This window comes from Tripterygium wilfordii, chromosome 20 (assembly GCF_013401445.1).
Source record: "Tripterygium wilfordii isolate XIE 37 chromosome 20, ASM1340144v1, whole genome shotgun sequence".
NCBI classification, from domain to species: Eukaryota; Viridiplantae; Streptophyta; class Magnoliopsida; order Celastrales; family Celastraceae; genus Tripterygium; species Tripterygium wilfordii.
In genome coordinates, this window is record NC_052251.1 from 1,054,296 (window position 1) to 1,071,657 (window position 17,362).

A 17,362-nucleotide genomic window follows, 5' to 3' on the forward strand; every position below is an offset into this window, starting at 1 on the left:
AAAATTTACACGGATCAAAAATCCGTCATTTCTCGTTATTTAAAAAAAAACTTTATATTTTTCTTCCTAAAAGAGTGAATTATTATATTTGCTAGTGACCTAATTAAGACCAAACTTAATTAGGAGAAAGTTTAGGTAATGTGTCATAAAAATCAAAAGGCAAAAATAGTATTGGAATACAACTTTAGGTTATGAAAAGAGGAATTGCTGAAGTATCCTCTTCTTTTCTTTTCTTTTTTTCCCTGAGTGGATCTATAATCAGACTCCTCTTTGATCCTGCCTTTCATGGATAAGAAAATTAGGAATGAGCACCACATTAAGATAAAATCATTTTAATTAATAATTTTAATATATTTTTTTATAATTTTAAATTTGTTTCTGAAATTAGTGGTCACCGCCTTTGTGAATTTGTGATGCTATATATTTATATATATATATATATATATATCTACACATGATTAGTTTAGTTGGTTAAAAAATCTTAAAACAAAAAAGTAATAGTAAAAGGTAAAATATTAATATACATAAATTGAGGGTTTTTTTTTCCTTCTTTATAGTGAGATAAGTTGGAGAGTAACAAATCTCTAACCTAACTTTTCATTAGATACTATATGATTTGAAGGTGACCTTCCTCAAAAATGTAATCTTTATCACTCGCTAATCCTCGTTACCCTTGTATTGTAATAGTAATTGTATTCATATTACACGACGATGGTTGATTTAGTTTCAATTTTTTTATTCTTAGTAATCATATTATCGGTATTTGACATATATTATAATCACAATATATGTCAAAACTTGATATTCTTATTACACGAGTGATAGGATTCCCATTACAATTGCTCTACATTGAAACCAAACAGTGGCCTTATAGTAATTGTAAATACCATTGTTAAATAACCATCCCACAAAGATACCTAATTTTTTTACTTAATATAGAAATTCACCTACTTAGATCTTCAAGTGAGTGGATTCTCCAATATGGGGATTTGGAGGTTTTTCAATATTTCTGACGAAAAAATCCAGAAAGTGGATTTGGCCATGCTTTCAGAATCAACAAATAGTTTTAGCTTCTGGGTTTTATAAAATTTCATATGGGTTGTGTGGTAATCTTTTTATAAGGTACAAATTAGGTACCGAATGAGACCATTTAGCGTTGTCACGATATATATATATATATATATATATATATATATGTGGTAACACGGGAGGTCGCTCTGGGCCCCCAAATTCCGAGAGCCCCAAATTTTTGAAAAAAATATTAATTTTATATTAATCTAAACACAAAAAACTAATTAAAAACTAACAATTCTCCACATATTTCAACTAAAAAATCAATAAAAGAAAATTTTTTGATTTTAAAATAAATAAAAAAGAAAACACGGGCCCCTTTTCTAGAGCTTGCCCAAAGCCCCTGTAAACTAAGGTACGCCATTGGGTGGTCCTTGATGAACTATACTTGAATGGGAAAGCCACTTGTCTCCAGATCCACTGAAGTGAAAGGCTAATTCAACTATCAAGGTGATGTTGACAATTGAAATTCTCTCTTACAGTCATAATGCAAGGTATTAAGATTAGTTAATCACATTGCTTTACATTGATTAATTTATAGTTTATGAGTAATTGAGTATGACAATGCAAACTATTGTCTCCATTCCTTGTTGTCCCGTTCCGTAACATGCTTGTAAAAGGCCGCCTTTTATGTGGATGCTTTTCTTTTTTTTTTACATCTATAAGGGTATTGTCCGCTCTGGGTATCTCTACATGCATTCTTAAGTCCTAACTCTCTTCTCACGGTTTTTATTTATGAAAAATACATAACCTCGTCGGAGAAGAGTAGTAATGTCCATAGAGGTACCTTAGAACGGACAATACCCTTGAATGCAAAAAACGCTATGAAAAGAAGTCTAGCAAGTCCAGCTAAATGTCAACAATATGAGAATTATCACATCTTTTATAACCATGCATAGTAAGATCATGAAACAACAAGGAGGCCAAGAACAAGTGAGTGTTAGGCTATGACTAAATGGTTTTTATCAGTTTAAGGTTGTTATGAACAAGTTCTAGCAGAGTGGACTGAGATCACAAGGCCAAAACAAGAAATAAATATGGCAAACTGATCAATTGCCATTCCTACTGAACTACTGACTACTCTATCAACTGTATGCACATTTCCTTTCTGGCGCGGTTGAAATGGAACGGAGAAACCTCTTCGATTTCAAGTGACACTGATCATCGCAAAACTTCTACGAGGAATGCTCAAGGTGTCTCTTAAAGATTCTAGTAATGATAATGATCATCATCGTAGCGTATCTGCCATGCTGATAGGAAGCTGCAGCGAAGATCGCTGATAACCATCAAATGGAGGAATCACAGAATCCATTATATTACTAGGCTGAATCGTCGAATCAATCCCGCTAGTGCCAGTGTCCTGAATCAGTTGGAGAAGTGACCAAAAGACGTCCTGCCTGGTTACTTGCCCGGTTACTTCCTTGCTTGTCTGAAATAAATACAATTTAGTATTTCTCCTAGAATTATATGATTGTTTGTCAAATCAATCTCTTCAAAATTTACCTTAACAATGAAGTGTGCCCATATTTGATCGTCTCGAGTTTCCATTATTCCCTTTAAGATGTTCAACCCAAAGCCTCTAACTATGTCTGCAATCTCAAGAAAGAATCCCTTGTCCTCGCAAAGCATCTGCAGCAGAGAAATGAAATGTATTAATGGTGTTCAGATAATCAAAATGGATTGCAGCCTATCAGAAGACTCTTCTGCTCCTTTCCGGTACCTCTATAAGCATATGGCCGCCTGTGCTGAGGTCCTTAACTATGATAGGGCAAACCATTGTTTGACTGCTGAAGTCAAATGCCCGCGTTGTATCCCTGCAGTAACTAGTACCATCTATGCTGTTGTCTTTCAGGACCAATCCGTTGCCCTGGCTGATCAGCTGTAAAATTGCAGAGTTTAATGCACCAGTTAGCATAAATACCAAAAAACTGGTTCTCTATCTGCTTGTAATAAAATTACCTTTGGCGTATCAATTTGTTTAAGTTCGTCAGCGTATTGCGTAATACTTTGCAAGAAATGCATGTGCTTGACAGTGAGATCGAGTAGTGAATCAATGCTGCACTGAAAGATTAAACAAATTATCATGTATCAACATTTCATACAGTAATGCAAATCAATATCAATCATTGATATGAAGATTGTCTCTTCCTTCACAAGTGAAACTTATATAAAGATTCTTAGAGCAGGAAACTCTACTAACCTTTCTGCTATTGGGGATGATCCCTCTCAACTCTTTGAGACGGTCTTGGATCTGCTGACGGTCTTTGGGCCTAGGCCGAGTACTTTCACCGGGTCTGGCTCTTTTCTTGGTTGCCTTCGAAGGTTCCTCGCACTTCTTCGCTGTTGTTGCTATGGCATTATCTTTTGCATCAATGCTATAGCTATTGTTGATCCATAAACCCACTTGTGATTTCGGAAAAGTCTCTTTCTTAAACAATAGAGTATTAGTCTTGTCCAGATTATAAACAGGCAGCATCTTTGCATCATTTGCTGTCAAATTGTCCATTCTCCTTCTTTTGGTGGTGGACAACTGATCCTCAAAATTAGAATTACTGAGGCAATCTAAAGGATCTTCAAGTCCAAACTCCGAGAACAATCCTTTTCGGGGGCCAGCTGTGTGAGCAACATCCAACCCGGAGATACATTCTGACATACCGCTGCTGATTGCAGAGCGATCACAGCTAACTGCCGGCATCAAAATCTCTTCCCAACACGCCCCAGCTTTTCTAGACGACTCGAAACTCAGACCCAAAGCTTCATACAGGTCACACTCTGCAGCACTAGTTACTACAGACCTCTGCTGCCCGTCGTACAGATCTGAAGTAACTCCTATGGCTTTTGATAGATCATTAGCTATTGCCATAGTAACATCATCTATGCAGTCCACCGATGAAGGAACAAAGCACTCGGAAAGATTATCTACCACACAGAAGTCAGAGACATCCATTGAAAAATCAAAATTGGTTTCACTAGTTGCACATTCCAGAAGTTCACTATTAGTTGCATGGACCAATGAAGCAGAATGCTTAATACTCGTAGAATGGTCTTCAATACATTTTTCTGCATCAATCAAACCAGATATTGAGCATGCCTGCTTATTCTCTGCTCTATTACCACAATTTGCAAGAGTATCTGCTGTTGTAGGAAATGTAATTGTATCAAACCAAAATTCTGATGGCAACTGTGACTCGAATGAAGTCAACATGGACCCTTCACCACTCCACATACTACTAGGGGCTTCGGCATTTGGACTCTCGGTGTGAGGCATACCAGATGATAATAATCGAGTTTCTGTTTCAGCAGCTATTAATTGGTTAATGCACACCGGGGTCATGCCTCCATCATACAGATTCAATGCAGAAGGAGACAATGGCGTATTACTTGTTGAAAAACTAGTTTTTCGGACAAGCACTTCACTATTGCTGCCATCCATGGTTGTCATATTCCTATTACAGGAATTCCCAGGGGAAATTAAGGAATCAATCCACTCATTTAGATTGTAGTCTTCATCATTCATGGATGCAGGGATGCTATCCAGTGATACGAACCCATCAGTGTTTGCCATCTCCTCGGACAACTTTTTTGTTTTATCTAAAAACTCCTCATTTTCCAGAATCTGCAACAGCGATAATAGCAAAGTTATTCCTAGCAGAAATCAGAGCAATTACAAAGATTGAGACATCGCCATATATAAACTCAAATATAACCCTTGCAGGAATGGCTAAAACTAAAAGCCTTTCCTCTCAAGAAATCCAATATACCGTATAGGAGCAAAAGTTTCTCCACCTTGCTATTGAAGGCACTAATCCTAGTTAATTCTCTTGTTTTGGAGTCACTATTTTACAAAGCAGCTTACAAATTTATCAGTCACATGGAAATTAGAATGCACGACAATGAAAAGAAAAACACCGATAAAAGACACCCATTTACAGCTTTCCAACCAAGCAGCAACAAGATCTGATTGTGTTTGTCCTCCCACATACATAATTGCAGGAAGAATACTACTTTTATATGCCTTAATTTGCACCTACCTTTTGTCCTGCTCCAAATATTACCACTCCTTGTGATTTCACGGAGATAATTGCAATTGTCTGCAAATGACATTTGATTGTTCAATGAGTACGTTAAATGAATGAACATTGAAAAACACAGTAAGTCAGCAACAAACATAGACGACAGTAGTATTTACTTAAAACATTTCCTAGAATAAGGAATGGTACCTTTATTCCACAAGAAAATTGGGGAAGGAATTCGAAGTTATCCTGATAAAGAAAGAACAAAATTAAATCAAGTGAACCAATAACTTACAGTTGAGCCACTTAACAAAAAAAATCAGGAAGAACTTGTTACGGGAGTAAGAGGAGGAGGATGAGAACCTGAAATTCATCTCGGCTTCTAATAAGACTAAGCAAATCTATTTCATCAGCACAATTATCCGAGAAAATCCATTGGTGCTTCCCGGTCTTTGCAACTTTGCCGGTGATTCTAAATCAGACAATGAAATAGTCCAGATTAGCCCCCTTGAAAGTTTTCTCCAATACTTTGAATTTAAATAGTTCATTGAAAACGAACAATTTCATTAAGGAATTGTCATTTTGCAAGGAACATGAATGGTATTAAGAATTCATAAAGAAAAGCTGTATGTAATTGATAAGAAAAGTTGTGAGGAACTTACCCTTCGCCCAGAATGTGCACCTGCAAAAGCATGTCATTTACCAATGGCGCCATTTGCTCCTCATAGTAGGCATCTTCAAAGGTCAATAACCTGGAAAACACATCAATCATAGTAAGCAAAAGATTGTTACCAAGTAAATCAAATCCAAGCTTAAACAGAAATCAAATACTAAAGTAGGCCTTTAAATTCCATAAATCGATTCTTGATCCCATCTTAAAAGGCATAAAAATTCCCTAAAGCACCCATTATTAGAAACCATAACCTTTTTTATCTCTCTGAAAAGTAAATAATTTTTTTGAAGGAAGAAGATTTAAAGAGAACATGTTATGTTTCCTCACAAACCAAGCCGTATAAAGATCATAATTAGTAAAAGCCGACTATAAGATCATCCTCACAGAATTTTTCAGGTCTTTGAAAATTTTACTAAGATTCTTCATATTCAAAGACAGATTTTGAACCAAAAAGGTTAAAGCACAGAACCCAATATTGGGTGAACAGATTTGAAAAGAAATAAGGATTAAACCAACCAAAAGGTTTTACTTTGAAAAATGAAAGTCCCAAATAAAAACTAGAACTTGAGAGTGAACAGAGAAGAAATATAGACTTACATAGGATTCCTAGGATCAAATCGCCAGAAAACCCCATAACACCATCCACCACTGCAACATAGACTCTTAAGCTTCCCCTTTAAAGCAGAACCCATTTCAACTTCACCCATTTTTCACAAACCCATCAAGGGATTTGGGTCAAAAACAAACCAAAATGCCTAGAAGATCCAAAAAAGACTGTTCCTTTGGATAATTATGAATGGTCTTTTCTCCCTCACAAGTCACCGAAAGACCAGCAGAACGATAGTGTGGCTGTTGTAAGTAAAAAACAAAGTCCTGTGTTAAAGAAAAACGGAAGTGCTGTGGAAAATATGCACACAGAAGCAGAAAGTGGTCGGTTTTTGTGAGAGAGGATTAAAAGCTATAGAGGGTTTTGTATATATGGATGACTTACACTATATAGACAAAAAGAAAGTTGGGTTTTTTTCTTCAGCTTTGTTTCTTTCTCTCTTTTTCTCTCTCCTTCTTGGCCATGGGTTTGTGTACAAAAACATGAAAATCTGATTCACTTTCTCCGAGCTTGAAGGCAAACACTGAGATCTTCTGCATTTACTGTGCTAATGAAATCTTTGTCGGGTATAATTACGGTGACGGCGAAACCGGCAATAGCCGGTTATGGTTGCTGATTTTCTTGTTTGGTATTTGAGACATCTCGTGAGATATCAAAATATCGTGTCTTTCAATTGAAAAAAAAAATTCTAAAATTTGACAATTATATTTTGGCAAATTAAATGTTAATTGGAAAAATGAATATGGATTTCAAATTATATTTTGAAATTTTATTAATGGAGGAGATAATGTGCTTTGATGGCAAAGATATTTGGAAATTTATAGTATTAATATCTAAAGCTAGGCAATAATGTAATATCAATGACAATTTAGAGAAGATTGAGTGTAATGAATAAATTGGAATTTGGTTTAGAAGATGAGAGTGGCATCTACAATGCAAGGCATTGTTTGTTTTTTTTTAACCGAAAATAACACAATAGAAATTTATCCTTTGTACATTTGATATGGTTCTAACTTCTAAACTCGAGTCGTCGATACGTAACAAAGGTATTGTTCTCAGTGGGAATCGTAATCTTCCTACTCCACACGATTTGACACTAAAGAGACTAATCATTATAATAACTTGTATTTTACAAAAAAAAAGAAACACATTTAATGTCTATAATGACAATATAAGCAAATATTTGGTTTTCAAAACTTTCAAGATTATTTTTCTACTTATAAAACATATAAGCCTTAAAGCATAGCCTTAATTCTATATGTCATACCAATCATTTTGAAAATATAAGTCAATAAAATGAGTATTGATTCTTTAGATAATATATTAATATTTAGTGCTACTTTATTCTATGATTCAAAATATATATATGGAGGGCTTCTCTGGTGCAGGATCCCGCACTTTATTTAACATGCAGGTCCATCTAATACCATTCATGCGCGAGCCTCATCACATGTGGGGACCACACTTACACCAAATGAATGGTTTTAGATGGATCACTCACTTTAAATAAAGTGACGGATCTCTCACTTGAGAATTTTCATATATATATGCGCGCGAGCGTGTATATATATTACTTTAAGAGATTATCTCAATTGACAATCAATTAAATTAGGCGTGATTGTGCTCAAGATTCGATTCCAACTTATTGTATATTTATTTACGGTATTTCTTTCACAGAATTTCAACCGAGTTAGGCTTATCACATAGTGGGAGTGCAGCCTTGCGTTTGGATCTGGTCTAAGAATCACAAAGTGATCGTTAGATTAGGGATTTCCCCTGTTATAAAAAAGAGAGATCATGTCGATGTAACTACAAAGAGTTTAAACTTTAAAGGCATATAGTTATCTCGACCCAAAAAAATATTAAAGTGATTGATTTTTCTAAGCAACATATTACCTCTTGAAAAAGAAAAAAAAATGAATGGTATAAATATTAAGCATCGATTCTCCGTTCTCATTAATTAATTGTAGATCCTATCACATAAATTCACTTAATTAGTCATTAAAACAGCTTAAATGTCAATGATTTCATTAACCCAATAAATTTTTTTTTTAAAATAAGCGAATTTGGAGAACTCAAACCCTAGTACACGCCATCGATGATTATATATCATACCACCTCACCTAAGGATATTTGAGAATAAATTTAATTTTCTTTGGATTATTGGTTTGATTATTAATATATGATGCTAATATGCTATTTATACGTATTAAACAAGATGACAATTTTATTAAAAATATGCAATTAGGAATTTATGAAATGTTAAAGCGATGTTGGGCGAAGAATTAGATGTTTTTATTCTTTTGTTATTGCTTGTCCATGAAAATAATCAATTGTATATATATAATTATGATTATATAAAATTATACAAAGAAAAGGCTTCATATTAAAAAAAAACCTACAAAATATGGGGTGTAATGATCATCAAATAGGGGAGAGAGAGAGAGAGCGAGAGAGTGTAATATTTAAAAAATGTAAAATTTATCTAAGCTAAAATCAAATGAATATTATTTGAGTATGAAATTAATATATAATCAAGATTCATTTAATAATTATATTGTGTGTTTTAATAGATAATTTTAATATTCATCTTTCTTGAGTTTTTTTTCCTTCTAGTCATGCTTCCTTCCCAATAGAGTCTTCTTGGGTATTGCCAATGTTTGGGAATGGTGTGGGGTGGTGGTGGTGGTGGTAGTGACGGCGGCTTCGAATAATATGCGGTTGACAGAGAATATTCCGGACAGGGTTGGAAACCCAATAGGTCCCATTCTTGGGAAATGAAATTTTTTTAAAAAAAACTACAAAAGGGGAAGAGTGGTCACCGGTTTAGGGTTTTGTGGGGTTTGTAGGGTTTTTGTAATTTTATTTGTAGGAGTAGGGTGTGATATAGTTTGTAATTATTTACTGACTGAATATGTTTACGTGTTACCATCAAAATCGTTGGTTTAGATGGTTAAGTTAGTTGTTTGAACATCTTACTCCATGTACTATAACAGACACTCTAACGCGATTTGGCATTTCCACTATGTGTTTCGGCACAATACTTAATCGGCCCATATGATTTGCGGATATTACATGTGGCCCGTAAATTTATCATTGGGTGGAGTCTGGATGGATTGTGCTTTCGATGTGTTTCCTCGTCACCAAAAAAAAGTTTTATGATTAATATGTTAATTAATTATAGGATTCAAGCGTCATGACTTAAAATTAATTAGGAAGATTTTGTCATGAGTCATGTCCTTGTTTTTGTCAAATTACCAATATATATCAACTAAATACATAAGAAGGACGCCCTTTTAATTGCATGTACAAAAAATATATATGCAATTCAATACACGAATTGTTCGGACAATATTCTACATATATCCAAATTATACCTTCTAATTAATCTCCATAATGTCATATTTTTGCCTAATTAAACTCCATGCATGTTATGTTCAAAGTATCATACTCTTTTTAGTATCTTAGTTGTCGTTCAAGTATGATAAAAAGAGGTTGATTTAGACCCATATAAATGATCAGTTTGTCTGATATGTTTTCGGTTTAAAAAAATATCGATTATTACCACAATATGACATTTAGCATTAACCATAAATTAAATTATATTATCATCGATATTTTATGATGAAACTCCTATATTTATATTTGTATCGTATATACAAATATGTCTATGTATATATGTGTGAATTCCTTAGTCCCTATCTCTCTCATTTGTAGGGTATCCAATGTCCAAGCCCTAAAAGCATATATACATCCATTATTCTTCATAAATCATAATATATATATATATAAAAGCAACGGAATGTTAGCACTATTAGATCATAAATGGATCCTTATAGTATGAGAATATTGACTTACATAAGGTAGCCCCTCCAACACCAACCCCCACTATCTAGTCACTTTACCTATTTTGGGTATCCAAAATAATTAGTGTCCAAAAGCATTTTCTCTTTATCTTCCCATCCAAATCTCACTTCTTCATAAAAACCCTACACCAATTTATTAGTCAACATGTGCAATAATAAGAGGTCTTATTTGTGTTTAGTGGTGGGTATATATATATACAATCCCTGTATATATATATATATAACACAAGGTGACCCACAAGTGATTGAAGAAGGAAAAAGTTGCACCATTTTATGAAGCAAAGCTAACTTATGATTCTGTCTACTGCAAAGTGCAAACAACAACATGCTTCATCATAGCCGTCAACGGCATCTAAAGAGTTTTCTCCCCCTTTTATTTTTAATTTCATGTCAAAAGTTGGTTGGATCACAAAGATTTAGCTTGTTTATATGTCATTTATATCTCTTTGCTTTTTGAAGCAACAAAACCTGCTTCCACAAAATCTAATATGAATCAAGTGAGAGGTCCTACATTATATATATATAGGAATTCCCATATGAAGTACTAAAATGAGGTATTGACTTTTAGGGTTTAAAGTATTTTTTTGAAAAATTTAGAAAAAAATATATTTGTATTTTGATCAGTCTTACGAATCCGGCGATATATTTTTGTGTTTGAAACAAAAAATCAAATTCAATATTCCATTGAATTTGTTAGGGAAACAATGATTTGCCAAAACTAATTATTGGTGGGTTATTAATCATTTTATGCTCCCTTTATACTACAAATGGGGACATATGGGTTGTTTCCATTTCTACATTATGTGTGTTTTGACATTGCAATAAAGGTAATTAATTCCCACCACTTTTTCCCTCCTATGAGAGTAAAAATAATTACAAGGATAATTATATTGTTAATTATTGTTCCAAGCATAAAATATTTTGCTAGTATCATAATATATTTTATTAATTATTTTAAAGGACCCAAAGTAGATTCTCATTCTACACAAGAAGGTGTGAGAAGTATATACATACACATTCTTGAAACACACTTCTTTGAAAAATTACTCGATGGTCCTGCCACAGCACGTCATATGCTAAATTATTTATCTTCATTCTCAACCGCCTATACATTGTCACGAACTGTTAGTAAATTAGTGTCATTTTATTAGTTCTAATACACCATATCAGCGTATGACATGGTGTACAAATACTATTGAATAATGTCGCCTACTCTCTCCCTTTCTAACCTACTAATATGCTTTCGTATGAAAGGATAAATGAAATTATGATGGTGTGTGATTAGGGTTTTACTAATGAACCAATCATGAATTTGCTCTTCATTGGTGGTCTCCCTATTCCTCTTTAAATGGGCCAAAAAGAAAGTGGTCTCCTCAGCATTCAGGCCCACCTACACCTAGGCCATACCCTCACATGGGCCCCCGTCCTCGGGAAACAAAAACAACCCCCGACAATCATTTTCCAGCTCCTCGGGATAAAACGGTCAATCAGAGAATGTCTACTTTATTTGACGCAATCCCCGTCATTTCAGATTAGAGTGACAAAACTCTATTCGATCCGAATGATCGAATTTGTCTGATCTGAATTAAATCAAATTTGGACATAAGTTATCTATCTAAAATTTGGGTCCAAACATAAAATTTTTTTCGATTTAAAACTGGATTATAGTCCAAACACATAAATCTTATCCAATTTAATTGTCTAGACCCTAATCCAAATTAACTTATTGTCTGATTTATTTGTCTTAATTTAAACCAAATCGGGTATAATCAATTAAGTAGGTCGAAAATCTAATTCGGATTAGGGTTCGAACATGTAAAATTTCATAAACACGTGATGTTGTCCGACCTAAAATCAATTTTTTTTGTCACCTCTAATTCCAGGCGCCAACTTTCTCTCATCGCCCTTCTTGCAGTGACCATTGCAGGGACGGGAGAGATTGGGACTACAGAGTGTAAGATTTGTCGCATTCGACGGTGTGAACTGGACTGGAGCCCACTGGACGTCATTCAAATGGGCTAAACTTGGCCTTTTAGGGCCCAAAAGTGATGTTACTGAACACAAACCTACAATTTTTGGGCTTGGCCCAATCTTTGTGTGATAAACAATGCACCACAGCTTTGATTCCAGGGCTATTTTGGTTCGAGGAATGGCAAGTGAAGAAAGTCCATATATCAGCAATTGAATAGGCCGCTGATGGGCTTCGGTCCGGAAGCATTTCCTCTCCTGTCCTAGTCTTCTAGATCAAATGCATCTCTAGGGGTCTGTTTGGTAAAAAATTTGTCTGTTCATCTAAATTGGATTGACCTTATATTTGCAAATAAAAGATTTTTTTTTTTAAAAAAAAACATAGGAACCACCCAATTCAACATTCTCTTTGAATAATTGAGTGAACATAAATCTTAGGTCATCATAGGAATCCATACCACGCTGATAACAGGTAAGATTTAGTCGAATTCCATGTAGATAAGGGCCCGGAAGTGGGACTAGCCCACATAATTATGATTCCATAATGAAATATCTCAGCTAGTTGGTTCAAACTTACGAGCTCAGATATTGTAAACTCTAAATTTTAAGAGATAACCAATTAAACTATCGATGAGTGATTTGAAAGTTTCACCTTAACCATGAAATTGGACAATCTTTTAACCATATTATCTATAGTGATGTATACATATATTGTTGAAGACCTCTTGTTTGATCATACTCATATATAACAGGGGGGAAATTATTTCAATTTGGTCAAGCATTGTTACTACAAATTGTCAATTGATTATACTCTAATCATACATGTTAACCAACATTTATGGGCATATTGTGAGTTGATTACAAAGAAATTAAAAGTATTTTGTTGATTTAGTAGTATAATTTACGCATTAGATTTTAATTCAACTTATCACATGTAAAATTATGTATGTGCGAATCGGACTGTTCAAGTTTAAGCACAGATCCGATGTCCAAGTTTGTACCACTATTTTATCCGTCAAAAAAATCTAACCCTATTATTTATTATTTACAGGTGTATTTAAATAATTGGTTTATAACTCGTGTGTTCTACTGTTCTGTGGACTCCAAGCTCAAGGAATTCACCATCGAGACCTCTCCCTCCTCCATCTCGTCCCTCTCACGCACGAACCGTGCCAGATATCATACCGCAAACAGCACGAAACCCTCTTCAATCCCTTCCTTCTCTTGCTTTGCGATTCCGATTAGTTTCTGCAACAAACGAACAGCAAAGCAGAGGGGTTTAGGGTTAGTTTCGATTGGATTGCTAACCGTGTGACATAGAGCGAGGGAAGGGAAACATGTATGTGAGGGCGGTGCCAACGACGGATCTGAATCGGAACACGGAGTGGTTCACGTACCCGGGTGTCTGGACCACATACATCTTCATTGTCTTCATATCTTGGCTTATCGTTCTATCCGTCTTTGGCTGCTCGGCTGGCACTGCGTGGACCATCGTCCACCTCGCACATTTTTTCGTAACCATTCATCTCTGTATCTCTTTCTTCGTTTTCTGATGCTTTTACTGGGTTTTTTTATTGGGTTTATTGATTGAAGAATTACTAATTGCTTCATTGAATTTAATTTGCCGTTACTTGTAATCTTGATCTGTTTTGTATACTTTCATATGGGTTTGAGAAGATGTGAGATTTTGCATCTTGGTACTGAGATTCATATGTAATTGGTGTGAGAGAAGTTAATCTGGGGAGTTGTGTCTCAGATGAATAAATTAAAGGTGTCGTCAGGGACTCAGGGTCTTCAGTAAATAAACAAAGAGCTAGCACTAGTGGGGAAAAGCTGTAAATTGGGATTTTCCTTCCTTTTTCTCTTCTTTTTTTTAGGTTCAGTTCTAGATTTTCGTAAACACTTGCATGAACCAATGATGTGCATGTCGAAAAGGTTTGAACATTTTTTTACTGGTATGTTGCTGAATTTCATGCTTGGCTTTCAATGATTTTATCTATGTTTAGTTGAAATTTCTACCGGATATGCCTTTTAACAGGCACAAATGTTCATGTGTGCTCGGTGCTTCTGCATTTGTTACTCGAGAACATTCTGTAGCATTTATGTACCAATAAATTTTGTAGGTTTAGTGAGTGGCAGAAGATTAGAGATGTGTCCTCAATGCAGTATTTGTGTATCCATAATTCTTTTATGTTTGATGAGTCAAAGAAGGATATAGATGTGTCCTAATATGTCATGTATTTTCTTTTTTGTCGACTATTGGAAAATATGTTATGTAATATCAGTAGAACAAAGTGTTATGTAGAATTGGTCATTGGAGTCTTAATATTAATCTCTCATATTTGGCATTATTAACCTGATTCTCCCATCTTTAGATGATTGATTATATGGCTATACAAGGTGAGGATTATCCATATTTCTTTCCTCTTCACCTGATTAGAGCTTCCACTCTCCACTTTTCCCTTCCCCCCATTAGACTTTCTTTTTTTCCTTCTAAAATACACTAAATGTTGATTTGTACTTGCAGTAGATAGTGAATTGTGTGTCCAATCATCCTGGAGGTTTATCATGCGGGCCTTCTTATGTGATCTTTTGATATTATGATGTTTAGTGAAATACAATCTGGATTTTGATGTATTGGTTTCATTTAAGTCCTCCTTTTCAGTATGTATTGATATTTGTTAGATTTCATGTATTGCGCTGATCTGATATCTTGATTATTTATGCATAGAGGAACAAGTGTTTCTTCTCATAGCTGATGAAAATTTATTACTTGGAAGGATTTGTTCCATATGGATATGGTGAACCTAAGTAGAGTTCTGTAATAAAGTTCCGTGATAATCTCTTTTCATTCATCTTCTTTCCTGTCTTCTTGAGGGGATACTGGAATGTGGTTGTGTTATCTCCAAAGTGATAACTATTGGAACATAATTGTCCTGGTCATTTTTTTCTTGAGATTTTTGCCGCCAATATCTTTCCACCATAAACTGAACAAGATGTGAGAAGGAATGGAGCATTAACTTAGTTATGATCATCTCGTGTTAGCTGACAGGCTTAACTTTTTTTTTTTTGAGGTTTGCTTTAAATCATCTACCTTGCTTCCTTTTTGCACTCCTTTAGAAGAAAGTATATGATTTGCTTGAGATGGTTCACTGTTGTTTGTGTTAGTTCGTTTTCAATCTTTATCCTAATTCCTAGATGGCAATGCTGTGGAAGAAAGAAGTAATCTGCCTTCAGTCTTCTTTCGAATCTCTCAATGTCTGCTCTCAGTTTAAGTTACTCACAGTTTATCCCATCTGTGGCTTTTCAACCTCAGGTTACATACCATTTCTTTCATTGGAAGAAAGGAACTCCATTTTCTGATGACCAAGGTATCTACAATGGGTTGACTTGGTGGGAGCAAATAGAAAACGGCAAGCAACTCACACGCAATAGGAAGTTTTTGACAGTTGCGCCTGTTGTCCTGTAAGTATCGTGTTTTTCGCGATATGTGTTTCTTTGCCGTTTCCTTGGGATACAGATCAATTTTCTTTTTCTTTCTTAATAACATTTAGATATTCTTCCTTTTAATGTTTAAGCTTGGAATATGATATTGGTACACATTTAAAATACACTTAAATAGTCTACTATACTTACATGCGCACACATGCACACTGAGGCATGCCCACCCAGGAGAGAATCCTTTTGACAAGGGCCTTGTTGACTGAACTACATTTAGCGATTCCTTTTCTAGCTAGCATTACATGCATTTACTTGCATCTGCTGTAGTCACATGAGGGTGGTGTGTGAAAACAGTTGCTCCAACTTTGCTGTGTCTCTCTTTTTTTGTATGGATCATAATTGTGAAATTATGTTAAAGTGCCATATGTGAAGGCATCTGCTTAGTGGAATTTAATCTGAATTTTCCTGGGTGCAATGCTTCCGTCCGTTTTGCTTTGGTATTTGAACTTAAATTATGAGCAAGCAAAGTGTCTTCTATAAGGTTTTTTAACACACCGACTATCCCTTAGCTGGGATGGTATGGGGATTGTATGGTATATCTCGTCTTTGGCATGCACCAGAGTTCATGTCCTCCAACTCTTGCTGATGTACAAAAAAAAGAAAAGGAGAAAAGCACACCTCTTAACATTATTATTCTCTCTCTCGCTGGCAGGTATTTGATAGCTTCGCACACAACAGATTATCAACACCCCATGCTCTTCTTTAACACACTGGCAGTATTTGTGATGGTGGTTGCCAAGTTCCCAAACATGCACAAGGTCCGGATATTCGGAATAAATGCTGATCACTGAACTGCGAAAAGGATCTTCTGTTCAGTTAACAACAATCTATAGTTGTGATAATTTTTGCCTTGCAATCCAATGGGTTAATCTCTGTACATCTCTTGAAACGGAGAAAGGAGTTTCTTTTTTCCATTTTATGTTGTGGATACATACACCTGCCTTCGTTATGTACTGAGAAGTAATAGTATACTTCCATTGAATTTTAGTTGGCAACTATTTCTGGGTTTGGCTTTCTCTATTGCTTCAGCCCAAAACTTCATATCTGATTGTCTGTTGAGTTGAAGTATTTTGATAACCAAATTCAATTCAATATGATTGTGTGTATATGTGCCCAATTTTCTTCAGCTTAAATGCTTAATAAATCAATGGTTGGCCATAAATTGCATGTACTTCTTTTGTTGTTTCCTTTCTTGCCATTTGAACATTGTTTTGTTCCAATCTTTTTTTTTTAAGAATAGTGTTGAGAACGTGTTTTTTACTGGGATCGAACATTGGACATAAATGTACCTAACTCAATCGATTGTCAACTGAGTTACCTCTCGTTGGTGTTTTGTTCCAATCTTAGCTTGCCTACTATTATTTGGTTCAAAGAACTCAAGCTTTCCGCCTACGCCTTCTCTTCTTTGGGTACAGACCTACATACCCAAATAGTGATGGTCTCATAATGATGTTCTATATGTTTTCACGCCCCTTTGAGAGCCCGAAAAATGAACAATTTTTTTTTTTCTTAGGAACAAAACGTCACCATTAACTATAGGGAAAAAATAAAAAACACATAACACGTTCGCCTACCAATATTGTAACTCGCTTTTGAATAGCTTCAATTACAACAATTGAATTGAATTTAGCCATGTTTTTTGCACAATATAATAGGGGTTAAT

General features: G+C 34.9%; 2 protein-coding genes across 2 annotated transcripts; one reads left to right on the plus strand and one right to left on the minus strand.

The window, feature by feature from the left end:
• Nucleotides 1-1,927: 1,927 nt before the first annotated feature.
• Nucleotides 1,928-6,884, minus strand: LOC119986609. Its single transcript, XM_038831243.1, has 10 exons — nt 6,355-6,884; nt 5,747-5,836; nt 5,448-5,556; nt 5,292-5,333; nt 5,103-5,162; nt 3,272-4,687; nt 3,031-3,132; nt 2,792-2,950; nt 2,575-2,700; nt 1,928-2,500 (listed from the first exon to the last, which is right to left on the minus strand). The coding sequence occupies exons 1-10, from the start codon at nt 6,462-6,464 to the stop codon at nt 2,300-2,302; spliced, it is 2,415 nt and encodes an 804-aa protein (XP_038687171.1). The 5' UTR covers nt 6,465-6,884; the 3' UTR covers nt 1,928-2,299.
• Nucleotides 6,885-13,294: 6,410 nt separating this feature from the next.
• On the plus strand, nt 13,295-16,805 carry LOC119987320 (ORM1-like protein 2). Its single transcript, XM_038832197.1, has 3 exons — nt 13,295-13,712; nt 15,515-15,663; nt 16,352-16,805. The coding sequence occupies exons 1-3, from the start codon at nt 13,536-13,538 to the stop codon at nt 16,488-16,490; spliced, it is 465 nt and encodes a 154-aa protein (XP_038688125.1). The 5' UTR covers nt 13,295-13,535; the 3' UTR covers nt 16,491-16,805.
• The last annotated feature ends 557 nt before the right edge of the window (nt 16,806-17,362 follow it).